Source organism: Cheilinus undulatus, linkage group 8, assembly GCF_018320785.1.
Source record: "Cheilinus undulatus linkage group 8, ASM1832078v1, whole genome shotgun sequence".
Classification (NCBI taxonomy): Eukaryota; Metazoa; Chordata; class Actinopteri; order Labriformes; family Labridae; genus Cheilinus; species Cheilinus undulatus.
The window spans coordinates 11,796,206-11,815,217 of record NC_054872.1 but is presented as its reverse complement, the minus strand read 5'-3'; the positions used below and the strand labels follow the sequence as shown (position 1 = coordinate 11,815,217).

General features: G+C 39.4%; 1 protein-coding gene across 1 annotated transcript in view; it reads left to right on the top strand.

The window, feature by feature from the left end:
* The window catches only part of bckdhb (branched chain keto acid dehydrogenase E1 subunit beta), a 98,182-nt gene that overhangs the window by 76,524 nt on the left and 2,646 nt on the right, over nucleotides 1-19,012 (top strand). Inside the window, exons 9-10 of the mRNA XM_041792578.1 lie at nucleotides 1,547-1,633; nucleotides 17,090-17,240. Coding sequence (XP_041648512.1) covers nucleotides 1,547-1,633; nucleotides 17,090-17,230 — 228 coding nt within the window. The 3' untranslated portion in view covers nucleotides 17,231-17,240. The remainder of the gene's footprint in view (nucleotides 1-1,546; nucleotides 1,634-17,089; nucleotides 17,241-19,012) is intronic.

Genomic DNA, 19,012 nt, shown 5'->3' with positions numbered 1-19,012 from the left:
AGGACTGGGTTCAGCATCAGGGCGGGGTGGAAAGATTGGACAGCACCGCACCTGTATGAGTCATCACGCCGAGATGAACCTCACAGCAACATGTCATATCAAGACATCGCCCTCCTCTCAACCCCTCGCTTGATTCCTCCTCACTGTGCAGATTGCCAGCTGTTGTTATTGTCCTACAGTGTTGCTATTAACTTCCACATTCCTGAACAAAGTGTCATATAATCAGTGAATTTGAACTCATTCCCCTTAGCTGGACTAGCATTGCTTAATATTTATCGTCTGTGGGCTAGCATGCGTATTGAATTTAGCTTTTCTAAATAGATGTTTGATAAATAAATTCCTGCTTCTAAATAGCTCAGGTTCTTTAGGTGTGCCCCACCAGGAAGGTGCATGTTTGAGTGTCCTAGAGTAACAGTGCGGATTTAGTTCAGTTAGCTCCCAATACTATGTTATAGTGGTACAGTTTGCCACAGTTATTTAGTCTTTCACAGCCAAACCCAGGACCTCGGAAATGTAAACATTTATCTTTTTAGTATCAACTTGGAGCCCCAGAATGTCCCTGTGTTTGGTACTATGTGGTCCATTTTAAAGGGAAAAAAACGCCAGGCGTAATTTACCGTGCCATGGGGACATGGGATGCTTAATTTTAGCTGCTTCATGGTTTAGTTACGGTGGCTGTTTGACTTGGTTTGTGGCTTTCAGGGGGGAGGTATCTGATATTTACCCCCTGGTGTTTAAACAAGATTTTATAGTTCAGTGCTGATATTTTAGTGGAAAATCAACGCATAGGGATTCCACTCAAAGAAGCAAAACTGAAAGGCAATGACCGTGTAGTGGAGAGGAGAGCTTTGCTGAAGTTGCAAAGAACAGACATAGCTTTGGTCTGGACCAGTGGCCAGTGGATGAGATTATAGTATAGTATCGGTTTAGTGCTGTGGTAGATAACGGGTGGAGCAGAGGCATCTTTCTGCAGTAATGTCAGGTTATAGAAAACCCAAATGCAAATGCCTGGGAGTCCGAGACCTCTAATGTCCATGATTGTCCCATTGGCCCTGTGTACCAGCCTAAAATCAGCCCTCTGCAGCTCATACAGTTGTGTCATATCCATTTTATACATGCACTCACACAGGGACACAGCACATGCAGCCAGAGAATGGCATCAGATATAGAAAACCACAGCAGGCAGTCTTCAAGCTAGCTTTCTTTGGTAACACCCATCTCCTGGCTCATGTGCAGCCTAAACATGTCACCTCCCGTTGTTACAGTTGCAGCTCTGCAAACATGTATGACAAAGCAAGCATACATCACTGCTTCTTAAATATTTAGACCAAAGCCTGCAGTGAAAGCATTTTGCTTCTTGGTAGAATTGTTAAAGTCTTTCCCATTATCTTCCCATAATTATGATGTGCATGATTTGGCCAGCATGCCCTTTCAGCATTGCTGGAAATGCCAACGATGTTAACAAGAAACACTGTTTGCTTGAAAAGCAGAGTAACAGCAAACCCTTATAGATTATCTGCATGTTTCTTTTTTTTTTTTTTTACAGTCAGTTGTGAAAACCGGACGTCTGCTCATCAGTCATGAGGCACCAATAACCGGAGGCTTTGCTGCTGAAATCAGCTCGACAGTACAGGTGAGTGTGCTCTTTCTACTGTAACATACTCCATTTGATGATCTTTTATTGGGATCTGCAGCTCTCAGGGGTAGAAGAAGGTCTTCAAAGGTGTTGGACCTAATAGGTTGCAATGGTTTAGTCAATAAAAGCCAACCTTTGTAACAAAGTTAAAATAGCCTTACACTGAATGCCCCAGAGCAAGACTTTTAAAACCATGGGGCAGGCAACGGTGCTGAACTGGATGAAAGGGAAACTTATTTACTGTTTAAAGCCCTGTGGATTCTGCAGACATCAAAATTGGAGAAGAGTTATAGCTCCCATATTTTTTTAAACCAACCCCATTGCAAAAATACACTTATTAATTAATTAATTTATAGTTTGTTAGGGATAAATACACAAGTATACATGGACAACAGAGGACAGCTTCTCTAAGTCCTTGAAACCTTATTGGAACTTCCCATTTTCTATGCTGTTCAAACTTGGTGCTTGAAATAGGAATGCACAGAATTATTGGCATGATATCAGTATCAGTATTGGCATCAGCAGATTAAAGAAAATCAGATATGAATTGGTTTGCTGTGTTTTAGCCAAGGTGAGAAGACCAGTACCAGCCAAAGTCTTTTTTTTTTAATACATCCTGATTCCTTAAGTTTTAAAAGTTATATTAAGGACTTATGATATCAGCAGATATCTGCTTACAGTGATGAGATATGATATAGCAGCTATTCATATAGGAAGGATAAATCATATTTTGGCCTTAAATATTGTACAGCTGTACCATCAGGTATAGGTGGTTACCTGAGGTGCCATACACTCAAGGAGGCTCAGCGCGAGCCCAGAACATTTTAAATGAAACACCAAACATAAAAACAACTACCAGGCTGTCTGCTTCCGTACTCAACTGCTTGACTCAGCCTTTCTTTGACTGGAGGCAGTCGTGTTTTTAACAATTACAAAAGGTGACAATATAATGTATCGGCTATAATGACTTTGGATTGTCTCCACCTTTTGGTGCACAGATGCAACAGGGGTGTGGCACCTAACCTGCAATGTTAACAACAATTCAGAGTGACCTGACATGTTGGCTAAGTGTGCTAAATATAAGTAATAAAGCCTGCCTGGGTGATATTTAAATGTATGTTACGTAACTAAAAATTAATTCCTTTGAACACATTTTAAGGTTTGAGGTTGAAAAAAGAAATGTTTTTTTTAAATCACAGTTTAAAGTTTAAAGAATGAGGATGAAAAAAGAAAAAAAATCTCAACTTACATAAGTCCATTGGTCCAGCCTAAAACTCCACTAATTTATTAGTATATATAGCCAAATTTTACAGTTGATACATGCTGATATTCACGGCCAAAATATTGGATGTATATATCATCAGAAATTTTGTGATCTGCAGATACTGATATTTGCGTTTTTTAGCTTATATCTGCTGATACTGATATCAGGCCGATAATATCTTGCATCGCTAATTAAGATGCATATTCAGGTGCTACAAACCTCCAACACCTCTTAAAGCAAACCTGTGATGCATACTCAACTCATGTCTAAGCTTAAGACCACAGAATAATGTTTTAAATGAGTCTCCGCGTTAAATTCTTTGTAACTGCTCCTTTAGTTTTAAGTTTAACTTCTGCAATGCTGAGGTTTGTCAAGGTGTTTTTGGCTATACCATATTTCCTATCTGGGGCATTCACAATAAAATCAATCAAGAAATAGTAAAAACTACAGACTTTTATTGTGAAGGAATTGTTGCAAGTAGCGTGTCTATCATTAATTTAACTTCTACTGGCGAATTTATGTGGCTGTAGTATTTACAGCTGTATCTCTGACTTCATTTAACACCACTGCCCACTTTGTTGGCTCGACATGTACATCATGCAAGTCACAAGTTTGAACACATCTTTAAACAGTTGTTTAAGCTGAATTGCTGCAGAACTGGCCCAAGACAGACTGACAGATACGCTTTGCAAAGGGAGCGTAGTCGCTATGTAGCTGTTACCTGTTCGCTGTATTAAGTACAACAGCACAAGTGAGTGCCCAGTTAGTTACCAAGCTGCTCGTAATGCCAGAGCAAAACACGCTGCTGACTGGACTCTGACTGAGCCGTTGTCTGACACTTTTCTTTGCTACGTTTGTGACAGCATCACATATTCCTCACATGAGCACTACTATTCAATGCACGCATTTGAGCCAGTGATGATGGAATTGCAAAAATCCATGACATGGCAGAAATGATACCTTTTATGACATTGATACCGATTGACTGCCCACCATTAGTAGCCTACTTTAGGAGCGGTTCAAACTAGGGATGCACCGATCCACTTTTTTTCCGATAGATATGTGCCGATACCGATACTGATTCCGATATATGTATTTATTTAACAATGTTGGTATAATGTGTAAGGTCACATGAAGCTGTAGTAAACCACCCAGCTCCTCTTATTAAAAAGCACAAAAAATACAAAAATGAATTGAATTTAAATGTATTCCAAACAAATTAATTTGAACTACTACTAAACATTGATTTACTAGTTGGTTAAATTAATTACCTATCATTTTTTATGAACACGTGCTTGAAATCCCTGTCTATAATGCTCTTTTAAATTGTAACGGACCTCCCGCCACTGGAGACCTCTTTAGCTTCAGTTAATGGTTGCAGCCTTCCTCTCTGACCCTTCACCCAATGTCAACAATCAGTCGCTTGTTGGTGGCTAACGGCTAACAGTAGTTAGCAGCAGTTCTCCAAAGGAGTAAACGAGAATAAAGTGGTATGTGGGCTGTCGAGGGTTAAGCTCACGTATGACTACTCAAGAAAAAAAGAAATGCCAACAATTACTGACCAACGTGGACAATAAAGATGACAGGATCTATTGTCATGTCGAAGATTGGTGTTATGATTTAAGGAATAACTTTGTTCACTGGTGCCAGTAGGTCGAATTTATCCGTGATTTTCACAAGAATACATCAAAAACTTAATGAGCCCTTCTGTTTAGTTTTTCATTACATTTATACTTGCTGAGTATATCTTAGATATAAGGGAAATATTATGTTTTTTAACAAGTGTTGTAACTATGTCTGGCTCTATCAGTTTTAGCTTAGTCATCAGTTAATATGTTTACCTATTAAACCAGAACACCTGCTGCACGACAGCTTTAATAAAGGCTTTTGGTTGGTGATTGCATCATTTTTCCCCTGAGTTTCTGAGAAATCCTTTTTTTGCACATTTTACCAATTTTTATTTATTTTGCAGTTCAGGCACAAATCAATGTTGTCTTTGTTTCAGTTTTTTTGTGTGTTTACATTATTTACATCAGCTGATAAAAGCACTACTAATAAGCTACAGGATAAAAAAAAAAAAGCAGAATTTTGAATACATTTTAAGCTTTATTATCTGATAATTTACATCCTCTGAAAAACAGCATTTTGAAAATGTGCTATTATTTCAAGTTAACAAGGATTTTATAGCGTAAGTGGTGTAAGTCCTTGGTTCTCAACCTGGGGTCTGGGATGCCCGTAGGGGGGCGCCAGAGAGCTCATGGGTGCGCGAGGCACTGTCTGCCATGAGGTTGTTTAAATTGGACTGCATGTATTAACAGAAATCATGGTATAACTCTTAAAAAATTATACAATGGCTTTTGGGTAAAATCATTTTTGTTGATTAAAATGATTAATCAATGATGATGATTAAAATTTGTGTTAATTTTGGCCACAAAGTATCACTGTTAGTCTTAGGGGGGCCTAAGTTTTCTAGATAGAAGTGGGGGGGCTCAAAGGAAAAAAGGTTGGGAGCCACTGGTGTGGATGACCCACATAATCATCAGTGTTTACCTAGTAATAGGGCTCATTGCTGTCAAGTCAAAGAAAGGACATGTTAAAGAGCCTAGAGGACATCAGCGTCACTCTTAAGGATTGTGAACGTAGTCACACAGTGTATTTTGTAAGCCCATGTTACTCATCTAAAATTTTTCATACTGTAGCTCTAACTACCTTTATAAGGTTCATGAAATATTGCTTCTAGCTGTCGATACAAAGGCTTGGTCACTGTAACCAACACATACCAGAGACAGCTGATGACAAATTCTTAACCAAGTGTGACATGGTTAAATGAAAAGTCATCCTCGTCACATCACACTTATTACGTCTATTTTTGCATAGTGAGATAATACTTCTCGGTATTTTGGTTGTTTTCTTCCAGGTGGGCTCTTTGCATTAAGAATTACTTAACACCCTCCTCTTCATGATTTTGGGTTTTAAATGTTGACAAAACTCTGCATGTGTTACCCTGAGCTCTTTCTTTGTTAATTTTCATGAACTCTTAACAGTAAAATCAGTGCATCCTCTCATCACTGTCTCTCAGCCTGCAGTTACTCTCTCCTCTGTAAGTGGGAACTTGACTGGCTGATGAGTCATCCCCTTAACTTTCATGTTTCCATGTTTTCACATTGTGTACGGATGATGTAAGTTGTTAGTCTGTTCACTGATTGCATTGAGCTGCAGTTTTCATATGGCTCAGGCAATCTGATTCACTCGTTGGACAGCAAAAGTTCCACTGGTTCTGTTGGTACCTTTGTTTTTGAAATGACTCAGACTGAACATGCATGCTAACTCCCTGAGAGAGCCTCTTAAATAAAGTTTTTGTCACATTTCATTTGGATTTTCAGTCTCTGTTGATAGGAAGTGTTGTGAATTCAAGTAATAAATTCCAATATGCCTGCTGCCTTCTTATCAAGACATCTCCTCTGGTCATATTTTGAGGTGTCACTTTTGCTGATCCTGCTGTGGTAATGAAAGTCGGTCACAGAACAAGCAAAGCGAGGGTAGAAATCTAACAGCTCAAAAGATACAGGTCAGAGATGGGGACTCCAGCCCAAGACTTGGACTTTAGGCACACCTAGGTCATACATGAATATGACTTGAGATTTGAACCTCAAAGACTCAAGACTGGACTCAGGATTGAGGTTTGACAGTTGTGCCGAGTCGATCTATTTTGCATTTGCGATGCATTATCAGTATGAGGCAAGCTGAGCAACCACACTCTACATATGATACGCTGGCGAGCACGTCACCTATAGCTGGCCAAGGCAAACTCAGGGGCAAGGTAAATGCAGTGTCTTTTAATGTATACTAGCAACATTATAATCAGATAATTGCATTTTCTTCTTATTTGGATCATGAAGTCAAGCTGATCATGGCTGTCATGCACTGCAGCGCTCACCTGAAACTTAAATGTTAGCTGTGACATGTCAGTGCCATAAATGGACTGTATAAGTGGCCACACAATAACAAGTGCAGGGTTGAGGTGCTGTTGATAGCAGGAATACACTCACTAAAGATCCTCCTGATGTTTGGTGTCTGCCTCAAACTTCATGCCAGCGTATCTGTGACTGCAACAGCGTCACCTGTAGCATGTGCATTTACATGCAGGAGTCACAGACTCTGCATGTGCTTTGCTTAGTTCTAACTACTGTTGATGGTATTAAATGAGATGTGAAAAGACGTTTTGTTTTCACCAAGCAACACACAATGTTTTTCAAAAACACTGCCAAAGGAAAAGATGCTTAAAGGAATTTCTGAGCGCTGACTCGTCAGTTTTTCTTGTAAGTCCTTTTTTGGTTGTGCCTCTGATAGGGCTGGGCATTTCCCGCAGCCACACAATACGGTAGGCATCACAATACAGAGGCCACAATACGATACGGGTAATAAACATAAAGTAATAAACATTTCCTACACTGGATTCACTACAGCAGCTGTTCTTTATTGTAGAGGATAACAGAAGAGGTGTAGTTTAAAGGTTTTTACACTTTAAACCAGGTTAATGCAGATCATTAGAGCTCCATGTAAATTAGGATAGTCAAGTTGTAAAAAACGTGTGTTGAAAGTCAGCAGGAGAATAAAAGATGTCTGGGTATCATGAATGATTTGTAAAAATATCTTTTATAAGAAGTCAAACATGGGTTATAAAAGGAAACCAGTGTAACTTCAAACATAAATCACACAACATTCATAATGCATTTCTTGCCTTTTATAGAGTGGTAGGGTATCAAAATGAAGTATCGGTAGCTGTGCTGTAATTTGGCTCAGTAGGTATCAGATGTTTTGGTACCCGTTTTCAATACTCATCCCTATTAATGAATTCAAACACAAAGATAGTTAGCTTTGTCTTTCTGTTTTCTCTCCTGTTGTTTTTATACTTCACATGTAACTCTGGTTTCACTTTACTATAGCCCACTTTAATATTTAAGAACTACTTTTTGCTTTACTTCTGCATGAAACAGCACCGCTGTTTCTTTTATGATCGGACAAGTGGGGATTAAAAAACCATTAGTAATGGGGACTGCAGCAGCTGTCTGAAGCCTTTTTCAGTGCCACTTTTCAGCTCATATCAACAAATAAAGCATAATGTGCTGCTTATGATCTCCCTATCTGAAGTTGAGCGAAACTTTGAGTTTACAGCCCTATTCAGTGATGGTTGAGATTACACAGATTAGCCGGGTGAGCTTAGCTGTTGTTGCTAACCGCTAATGAGCCTGGTGTTGTGTGTCAATGAAGATTGGTTTTCTGAAGTGCTTTACCTTCTTACAGCTTGCACGACTCATGTCCAACTCCAGACTTTCAGCTGTTTAGAGAAACCCGAAATAATCCAGTATGTTTGCTTTTAGCCTGCTGACTTTAGACAAACACTATCCATGATGTCAGTCTAAGTACTAACATGTTTAGCTCTGAGGAGTGAGATATGTGCTGGGACTACATCGTGCAGTCCTATGACTGACTTTCTGTTAACTGCATCATGGGGGTAACCTTGCAAAGCAGATGGATACGCCCGCTGGTGCAACTACGGGGAAAGAGCTTAGCGTGGATGCTGCTAAAACGCCAGTTTTATCAGAACTTGATGATATTTCTTTGTTAAAAAGAAGAACAAAGAACAGCAGTGAGTTGTTTTCTTTTCAAAAATGACAAAAGTCGTGTACTGACATGTCTATAGTTGCCATGGTTCGCATTATTCCTCAGTAGTTGCTCACGCGCACCTTGGTCGCAGCTACATCACGTGTTTTGTTGCTCTGATTGGCCTGTACAGATGTGACAGACAGAACATTCATCCAATCACACTCCAAGTTTTTTTCAAATTCTCTGCCCTTTCCCAAACGCTTAGTATTGAAGGTTTCCCAGATGAATGTGTGAAACACATCCATCTGGTGTGTCAGGTTATCATGGGGGGGCATGTGTGTTAAAACTGCCGTCACAGCATATATGGCCATATTAATTCTGTGAGCACAGGCCTAGAGCCTGAGGAGGTTTGCGGGCTCCTTTGTTCCAGGTTATAAACTTATTGTAACTGACCTGAATCTCAGTCAGCAATTCACCAAGTAGAATCAATACCAAAAACTTCTTTCATGCGTACAAAAAGTTCTCTAGGCACCCAAGGCTGCTATGGTTGTTTGAATGTTTCACCTCCCTCCAGACAGCAGATTGAAGTCACAAGCCACACTGACTCATAAAACTAGGATGACGTGTACTCTGAGCTTGAAGTCTGCAGATATTTTGATTAAGAAATTAAAATCAGGAGTTTCTCCTCCAGTAGGAAATCAGGATCAGAGCTGCTGTTTCTGATCTCTTTTTGAAGAGGGTGGTTTCAGCTACTACCTATCGGCCTCAGGCGTTTGCCATCATTTCTGTTCACTGATTTAATCTCCTTGTAACGAAAAAGAAATAATACTCAGAGGAGTCCATTGGCAATATGCAAGTTTTGTTTGTCAGGCTTTAGTTTCAGCCCTTATCATTTAATTGAGTGCCGTTGGCGGCCTCTTGGCAGAGTGTTTGGCAGAATAACATGTGGCTGAAGACAAAGCTTTTCTGGGCCTCAGGGATGCATGGTGAGAAATGGTGAATCATTCTCCTTGCCATAACCCAGCAACTTGACCAGACAGCAACTTTAAAGGACGCAGTTTGGGTTTATTTTTATAAAAAAGAAATGAAGGAAATACACTGTATTAAAAACATAGCCACTGTGATTCACTTGAGTTTTTGATGACCTGGAAAGCTATGAAAACTGTCATTTGTAGTTTTAAGGCTGAAGTTGTCAAAGCTACACTTTATTCTCTACATGTTGATATATCAGTGGGGAATCGTGTATCTTTGTCACTCAGGGGGTCTCAGAGTTGTCCTTTGGATTGTGTTGTTTTAGCTCCCCTGGTTGTGCTTTCCTTTATATGTAATTTAAACCAGCAAAGTCCCAACATCCAACCCAACATTTCCCACTGAGTCATGATTCTGATTTGGGACTAGCTCCACAGACTACTGACTCCAGCCTGGTTAAGGTTTTCTTCAGATGAAGCCGTTCTCTATTAAATGCCTTTCCAATCAGAATCAGACTACTAGCTGCATGTCAGGCTTGTCTGAATGAGAAGCAGAGGCCCAAGGCCCGGGGTGTCAGGCCATACTGTAAAAGATTTCTTTCTCCTCCAAGGGGTCCACAAAACTACCTTCAAAGGGCAGTGTTTATACAAGAGGGCTTCTTTATAAGAGTGGAGAATTGGATACAGATACCACCATGTTGGGTTAGGGGTTATGAAAGGTATTTAATGGTGGTCTACTGCTGCTCATTCCCGTTATATGCTCAGTAGCCTAAAGCCTGATCAACTCATTAGTTGTTTTTTACCCTTAAGGAGCAGCATGATGCTGTGCAGAGTAATATCTCAGTTTATGAACTATAGTCCTTATTGTACAGTCCACTCACTCAAGTCTTTTGACTTCTTACATTGATCAGAAAGTGAAATCTTTTTACTTGGTTTGCATTGCCTTGAACTGCTCTTGTTTGTGAACAATGGAAAATTTAATAGTGCTTGCGGCCAAATAATCACAAACCAGATAATGTGATTTAATAGATGAGAAATGGAGATAAACACTAAATTAAACCTTTGGTTAAAATCCTGAAGATTTAGTTCTTTTAACCATCTTTCAATAAAATAAATATATAAATAAAGGCTCTTTTCTTTTGACTCAGATTGGTAGATATGTTTAACATAGGGCAGGGAGTGAAACTGCTCACATAAATACAGCTTCATTTATGAAATTAGTTCTGTTTTGGTGTAAATAGTACTGAATATGCAGTAAGAAAATTTCAGAGTTGTTTTTTCCCCCCCACCAGTCTGAGGTCTTTGCTGTTGATACTACATAAGAGTTCTACCATTCTGACAGAAATATCTGAATTTTACACAAAGTATTATCTTAAAATTGACAACCAATATTTATCTTTTCCTATTTTTTCTTTTTTTTTTTTTTTTTGAATTGACAAAAATACACAAGATTTTTTTTTCAATAATAGAGACCCAGCTGGTCAGGTTGTGCTCTTCATAGTCACTCTCTTTTATTATGTATATCAAAAATGAGCCTTTAAAGTGGGGATGCACTATCTTATCCGTTTGGTATTGGTAATGGCAGATATTAGCTTAAAAAGCAAATATCGGTATTGGCAGATATCAAAATTTCTCCCGATAATTACATATTTTGACTGTGTATTTCAGCATCTATTGACTGTAAATTTTGTTAAAATATACTAATAAATGTGTTGAGTTTTTGGTTGAACCAAAAGACCTATGTCAATTGAGGTCTTTTTCTTTATTTATCCTTATTCTGTAAACTTTTAAGTGTTTTTTTTTTTAGATTTATTTTGGGCCTTTTAATGCCTTTATTAGATAGCAGAGGACAGTGGATAGACTCAGAAACAGGCATGAGAGAGGGGAGAGACGTACGGCAAAGGGCCACAGGCCGGATTCAAACCTGGGCCATCTGCGTACATGGTGCATGCCTTAAACCACTCGACCATCTGCGCGTCATAAAGTGTTTTTTAAGGACTAAAGTTTGTTTCCTTGGTCATCCTCAAACCTTAGATTGTGTCCAAAAGGACTGAAATTTCTTGACCAAAAAGTATATTTAGATATCGGTATCAATATCGGTGTCAGCTAAAACGAATCTGTAAATATCAGCATATCAGATATCAGCAAAAATCCAATAACATGCATCCCTACTTTAAAGCTGCGCTCTGCTTAAATGTGGCTCCTTTGTTGTTTGAGTTGACTTACAGAAATAAAGTTTTTTTATTGGGTTTTTGGCTTTTAACATTGGTGTAGGTATTTTTAAGTTGCAACAAGGTACATAAGGGGACTATTTATGTTATTAAAGTGTAACTAAACTCCACGGTTTTAACTGAGGTGCATCTACACTAATGTTTAAAAAAATCCCGTAGAACATCATTGACAGCACTAGAAGGGAGGTTGATAAGACATACCCACTCCCTCCTTTTACTGTCCCTGTTACTCAGAACATTTGATTTTTCACTATTATGTCATCACCACTGAAGGTAGACTTACCACCTGAGTATGAAATGATGGTTTATGCCCATGTGGAAGATTCAAGTTCATTTATCATCCATTTAGTTTTAAGAAAAATGTGGTTGCAATCTGGGGTAACAGCACTACATAACCCACCATCCTAGAGTGTCACAGCATGTCTCTGATTTTTTGAACCCACTTATTTTGTTGTTCTCGTTTTTTGTGTGTGTGTTTCTTTTTGAGGATGTATTTGGGGATTTTTGCCTTTGTTAAGGAGGACAGTAAATAGAATCAGAAACAGGAATGACAGAGTGGAGTAGGGACAGAGGCTGTACTTCGATCCAGGACACCTGAGTGCATGGGGCACATACCTTACCACTAGACCATCTGAGTGCCCCAGCCTTGTTTAAGAAAAGCATGAATTATTCTCATTGTTGGGCCAGAGCACTACAGGACCCACAAACCCAGAGTAACACAACAACAACTGTGATTGGTGGAGCCCCCTGTTACCCTTGAATTTTGTCTTTCAGCTGCTACTAGTGAAGTAAACTGTTGAGCGGTATTTGCTCTGTGGTGATGATTGCCACCAGATCAGCCAGTAGAGAAATTTCAGTTGCCACTGACAGCTTTAACCTGTAGAGGGCAGTCACTGTGCATATCACTATGCATATTTTAAACCCAAAATGTAGAATTTAAATGATTTTGTGCAAAAAAGTCAAGATCTGGACCCTAAATGATCAGCAGTACTACTAAATATCCATAAACATATTTTAATCTGAAAGAAGTCTGAAGGTTTAATTTCTCTTTTCAGGGCAAAAGTGGTGCTATAAGTGTTACTGGAATGAAACATCATCAAGGAAGCTTTGGAAACATGTGGAAGAAAATAAAAGTAGTTTCAGCCAGTTCTCAGTTCAAATCAAGATGCTCTGGAAGTTTGGCTGAATTGGCAAGTGATATTGGTGATTTCCTACTCCGGTCTGACTGCAACCCCAAATTTTTGGGTGTTTTTGACAAACTCTTGATTTTTGTCCCAGAAGACACAATATCATCACTGCATCTACAAACTTCCCACTGTGAAGTATTTTTAAGTCATGCGCAACTGCAGGATGCAAGCTTGCTATGTTGACATAATTTTATTTTGACATTTAAGTTTATTACATATAATGATGCACTTCCCAAAAGATAAACACTGATTTGAATGAAATCTGAGTTGTGTGGCCGTTCTCTGTCCAGCTGTGGTGGCAGCCAGTCAGACTACAGTACTTTGCTCCAATTTCCAGTAAATGTATTTAGAGGAGATTACAGATGTGTCCTAGACAAAAGGGCAAACTCCCTTCATACTGTCTGACTGGTTGTCTATGGTTTGGTGGAGAAACGATCTTGGGTTTTGGATTCTGGATAGAAACAGATTATGACATTATCAGCTTCATCAATTTAGTGGGCTAGGGTCAGAAAGAAATGCAGACATGTTTGCTGTTTGAAACATGTCCTGTACAGAGGCTAGTCAGAGCAAATCACCATGCCAAAGATACTGTAAAAATGAAAAGAAGCTTTTCAGTCAAGCATGTAACAAATTTGTGGAACATGACCAAACGTCATGAGTTGAATGTCGTGTTGGCCTCCCACCTGCCTGTTGATTTTGAAAGATGACATCCACAAGAAGCTTTGCTCCAGGCCTTTTCAAGTATGCTCCTGTTTAACTTCAACATGCCAAAGTTTCTTTTTCAGTAGATGAGACGGAACCTTGGCTGAGAACACCAGTCACCTTTGTAAACTCTGCACCAGTTGTGGCATGCAATTATGTGTGAGGGTCTTTAAAACAAGGTTTTTGGATGAGCCCACGGGGACAAGTTTTTAGAATTGATATTCACCTCTAAAAATCTTGACCCAGAGACATATAACATATTTTTGTTGTTGCCTTCTTCAAGGCCATGAGTCCAGCCCACATCATACTGTAGCATCAGTCTTACAGTCTTTAATATACTCCTCAAATTCAGTCTTGCACAATCCAAAAACATTCTCATATTTTCAGTTCTTACATACACATCTTTGATGCAAAACCAACTCCGAATGTACTTTATAAAGCCTGAGGCGATGAACATTTGTCAGCACATGAAGGGAGAAAATATTGGAAAGATGAGGCTTTTACCTGAGCAGACGTACAGCGGCTGTCTTCAGGATCTGCCACAGCCTGTTTCATTGAATCATTGAAGGCAGAAACAGAGCAGTGGAATGGAAAGAACACTTTGTAAATCTAGTTCTCTTCCTTCAGCAGACATTCATTTTGGTGAATCACTGTTTATTAGCTGGATGGAGAAGACTGCATATCCTACTGCACAGTAATTCAGCTTTCAGCGGTGCTAAAGGCACAGAAACCCTCACTGAACATCAAGCGGTACCAAATTTAGAGACCCCAGACTGCTTATCAGCTTGTCTGTAGTTTCCTTCCATTTGTGCAGAAGAAAAAGTATTCAAATATTGATAATGCTGACTGACTTTAGAGGTTCATAAAAGGTGCAAAAGGTATTTCCTTGAGCAGTAATGCTTTTCACACTTGAAGGAACTTTTGGACTTGTTCTTTTACACATTTTAGATTAATTGTGTCTGTTAGCCACAATACCTGTAATTAGGTCTCTGTTTACAGGGTGCACTGGGGGAAAATGGTAGTTTGCCAAGAAAATGATTTTTGGGAATGTTCTTACTTCACCTTCAATTACTGCTGCACAATCATGGTCAAAATTAGTGGCTGAGTTCAATTTCACTAGCCACACCCAGGCCTGATTACTGCCAGACCTGTTGAATCAAGAAATCCCTTAAATAGAAACTGTCTGACAAAATGAAGTAGATTAAAGATTTCAAACAGCAGCACATGATGCCATGATCTAAAAAACAACTCAAGAACAGATGAGAAATAAAGTCACTGAGATTTATCTGGAAATGATTGCAAAGCCATTTCAAAGCATTTGAGAATCCACAAATGACAGGGAGAGCCATTGTCTACAAATGGGGAAAACTCTGACCAGTGATGAACCTTCCCAGGAGAGGCCAGCCTACCACAATTACTCCAGGGGCGCATCAATTACTCATCCATGAAGCCACAAAAGAACCCAGAAAAGAGGACAATGAGGACATTTTCAAAAGATTTTTCATCTTTGATCCTCTGACCACACACACTGATGACTCAGCCAGACTGTCAGATCTGGAGACCACACACCTGCCAACCTGCCAATGACCTCAGTGATCACGTGACTCCAGAAAAAAAAGAAACAAACCAGTTGCTGTCCCTCCACAACTGGTTGCCCTGGCATGCGTTACAGTTGAAGCAAAAATTATAAAACATGGGAAAGACTCGGGATGAAATCCTGGCTGGAATTTAGTTAAAGTTGTGTTTATGGTTGTGAGCACTGAAAGTACGTATGATCTGGCTGTGATGCTACCCCATCTGCTCGCTCTTATTGGTCATTGTGGGTGTTTGATATTTACGATTTGGGATTTTGGAGGCTACGACGTAATTTGGTGCAGTAAAACAATCATGTTGACACCACACACATGAGGATTATTCAGGCAAACAGTTGTTTGCGATGAGGCTCCTCTCGGGATACGCCCCCACAATCACTGGGGGAGGCAAATCAGGCTTAAAATCCTGTAGTGTGTGGCCAGCCTAAGAAGAAGAAAGTTGAGCTTTTTGGAAGTAAAACTAACACAGCATTTCATAAAAAGATCATACCAACAGTTAAGCACAGTAATAGCTGGATGGTCTAGGGCTGCTTTGCTGCTTCAGAACCTGGACAACTTGTTAATTGATGGAACCACAAATGCTGCTCTCTACCAGAAAATCTTGAGGGAGAATGTCTGTCTATTAGTTCATGAACTCAAGCTCAAGCACGCTTGGGTTATGCAGCTGGACCAAGATCTGAAATGCACCAGCAAGTCTACCTTTGAATGGTTTAAAAAACAATATGATGGTTTTTGGAGCGGCCTTGTCAAAGTCTGGACTCAAATCTGATTAAGATGCAGTGGTATGACCTTAAAGAGGCTATTAGTATTGGACAACTCTCAAATGTGGCTGAATTAAAACAATTCTGCAAAGAAGAGTGGGCCAAAGTTCCTCCGAAGCGATGTGAAAGGCTCATTGCCAGTTATAGCAATTGCTTGCTTGAAGTTGTTGACACCAAGAGTGGCACAACCAGTTATTGGGTTTATGGGGAAATTTTGTCACATAGGGCCAGGTACATTTGCATGGCTTTTGTACCTTGATAAATGAAATCATTTTAAAGCTGCATTTTGTATTTACTCTGATTATCTTTGTCTAATATAAAAATGTGTTGAAGATCTGAAACATTTAAGTGTGACAGATATGCAAAAAAAAGAAAGGAAGGGGCCAGATACTTTTTCAAAGCAGTCTTTGCCAGTGATGGCCAGTTCTTTCCCAATTTGTGACCCTCAAAAAGGGTGCTGTGAAACTTCCTCGGAGTTGACCAGGATGCTTTTGTTTTGGTTCCTTGAGTTTCTTGGAGGTCAGCTGAAACTGAAGAGGGTACTTGAGGTCTGTTCCTGCAAATCTGCGTGTTTGGTTCCAGTGTGTTCATTTAACTCATCAGGGGGTTTGTCCCATTTGGAGTGTTTTGACCAACTTCATTCTGTTTTGTCTCCATGGGAAGAGGTCAAAGGCCAATATGGAGACACGAGTCATTGTTTGTGTTGCACTCTGGCCAAACTGCCTGCACTTGCCTGCTCTGAGGAGCTGAATGAATGGTTTTAGCTTGTAGCATCGAATTTAAAAAAGCAGTAAAAATTAAATTAAGATGTCAAATTGATGAGTTTCATTGTACTTGTTTTAAAATCAACTCCCTTTTGAAAGTGTCATAAACTCGGGTTTAACCAGGGATATGCCCTAGCTTCAAGGAGATAAAGACCGACATTTTGATTGAACATGCTTGTTCCATGTAGTAGCCTACTGTATATGAATCCCTTATATCTACCTGTGTTAACTTCATAAATGAGGCACCTGAGGATAAGAGCAGTTGCAGTCTGAACATGTTAAATTGTTCCTCCTGTCTGATTAAATGATATTTAAGGACTGTCAGTATTCGGCCCGTAATGAGAGGATTTGTCCTCTTCTGTTTTTTTGTCTTGCAGGAGGAATGTTTCCTTAACCTAGAGGCTCCCATCAGTAGGGTCTGTGGTTACGACACCCCCTTCCCTCACATCTTTGAGCCTTTCTACATCCCAGACAAGTGGAAGTGCTTTGAAGCGATCAAGAAGATGATCAACTACTGAACCCTGCCAGGTGAGAAAGATCTGGCAGCTTTCTTTCAGTGGAATTGTTGATGAGACATTATGTAATTTTCAAACACTTATTGTATTTAAGACCTGTCAGCAATTGCCTTATAAGCTGTCCTCTATATTCCTGTAATGCTGTTATGAAGACAAAGTAAATATAACCTACGATCACGAATAAATATCCATCCATCATGGGGAAGAAATGTAATTGCATTCAGTATTTTTATTTCCCCTCACGCTGTTCTACTTATCAGCTTTATACTCCTCTTGACATGCTTGTGTGCTTTATTCCTATCCAGACATTTTTCATTCCAGGGACCCATTCGGATGTTTTATCATGGACATCTGAAATGTATTCGTACTATCCAAATGGGACTGTTTTATTTCCGAGCTAACATTTGATTTTATCTGCAGAAAAGACTCTTGAAAAGAGGAAAATCTGGTCATAGAGCTGAGGGGGAGTTTCAAGAAGCAGTTTCTAAACATGCTAAAACTACACACAAAACTCTGTTTGGCATGATGTCTGTGTGACTTTACAGGGAAAGGTCAGTACTCTTTAAGTGAGGTTATTTACATTTGCTGCTTAGAATTATTTATAGCAAGGATAGAGTAATTAAAAAATTGCAGTTTTATTATTGGCTTCCACCGCAGAATTCGAGTTGAGTTTTTCCGCTGTACATCTCAACAGCTGATCAGTGCGCTGCAGGTGAAGAATTCCTTGTTTCCAAAGACATTTGATCATGCTGGCAAGCCAACTGGAAGGCAATTCAGTGCTGTGGAAATTTCTATGATATCTAAAATACCTGGGGGACTCTTCCATTCTGTAATATTTTTTGTCCAGAATGCTAAAAAATTAAACGTCTTTAGTGGATTTCAGAGAGACCATATGGCAGTGTGCTAATTAAGGAAATATGCTGCTAACAGGCATTCTCCTTTGATTCAGTTGCCTGTATGGATTGTCCAGACATTTTCTAATAATTACTTATTGATGTAGTTATACCATGCTGTGAATCTTTGTCATTAGTCTCCTTAAATACATAATTGAAATGAAATCATGTATCTATTAACTTAATGTTAAATATAGTTAAATTAATAAATTTAATATGAAATACAGTATGATTTGTCAGTCGATATGAGGTGCTGTCAGATGGTTCTGGCACATTTAAATAAACAGTGCATTCAGAAAGTATTCAGACCCCCTTGACCTTTTTTCACTTGACTTGTTATGTCAAAAAAAAAAAAAGTCATTTTTATTCTCACTCAGTACCCCATCATGACAAAGTGAAAACAGAATTTCAAACAAAAAAATATTTTTAAAAAACTGTTAAATATCACATTGACATAAGTATTCAGACCCTAATAATGCATATTATACCAAAAAAACAAGCCATGAGGTCAGAGGAAATGCTTGCAGAGCTCAGAGACAGGATTGTTGACAGGCACAGATCTGGAGAAGGCTACAAAAATTCCATTGCACTGAAAGTCCCCAAGACAACAGGAGCCTCCATGATTCTCAAGTAGAAGAAGTTTGACTCAACCAGGATTCCCAAGAGCTGGTTGCCCGGTCAAACTGAGCAAACAGGGGAGAAGAGCCTTAAGAGGAGAGGTAACCAAGAACTCTATGGTCACACTGACTGAGAGCCAGAGATCCTGTGTGGAGATGGGACAGAGTTTCAGAAGGACAACCATCACTGAGCCCTCCAGTGATCTGGGCTTTATGACAGAGCAGCTAGATGGAAGCTTCTCCTCAGTGCAAAACACATGAAAGCCAGATTGGTG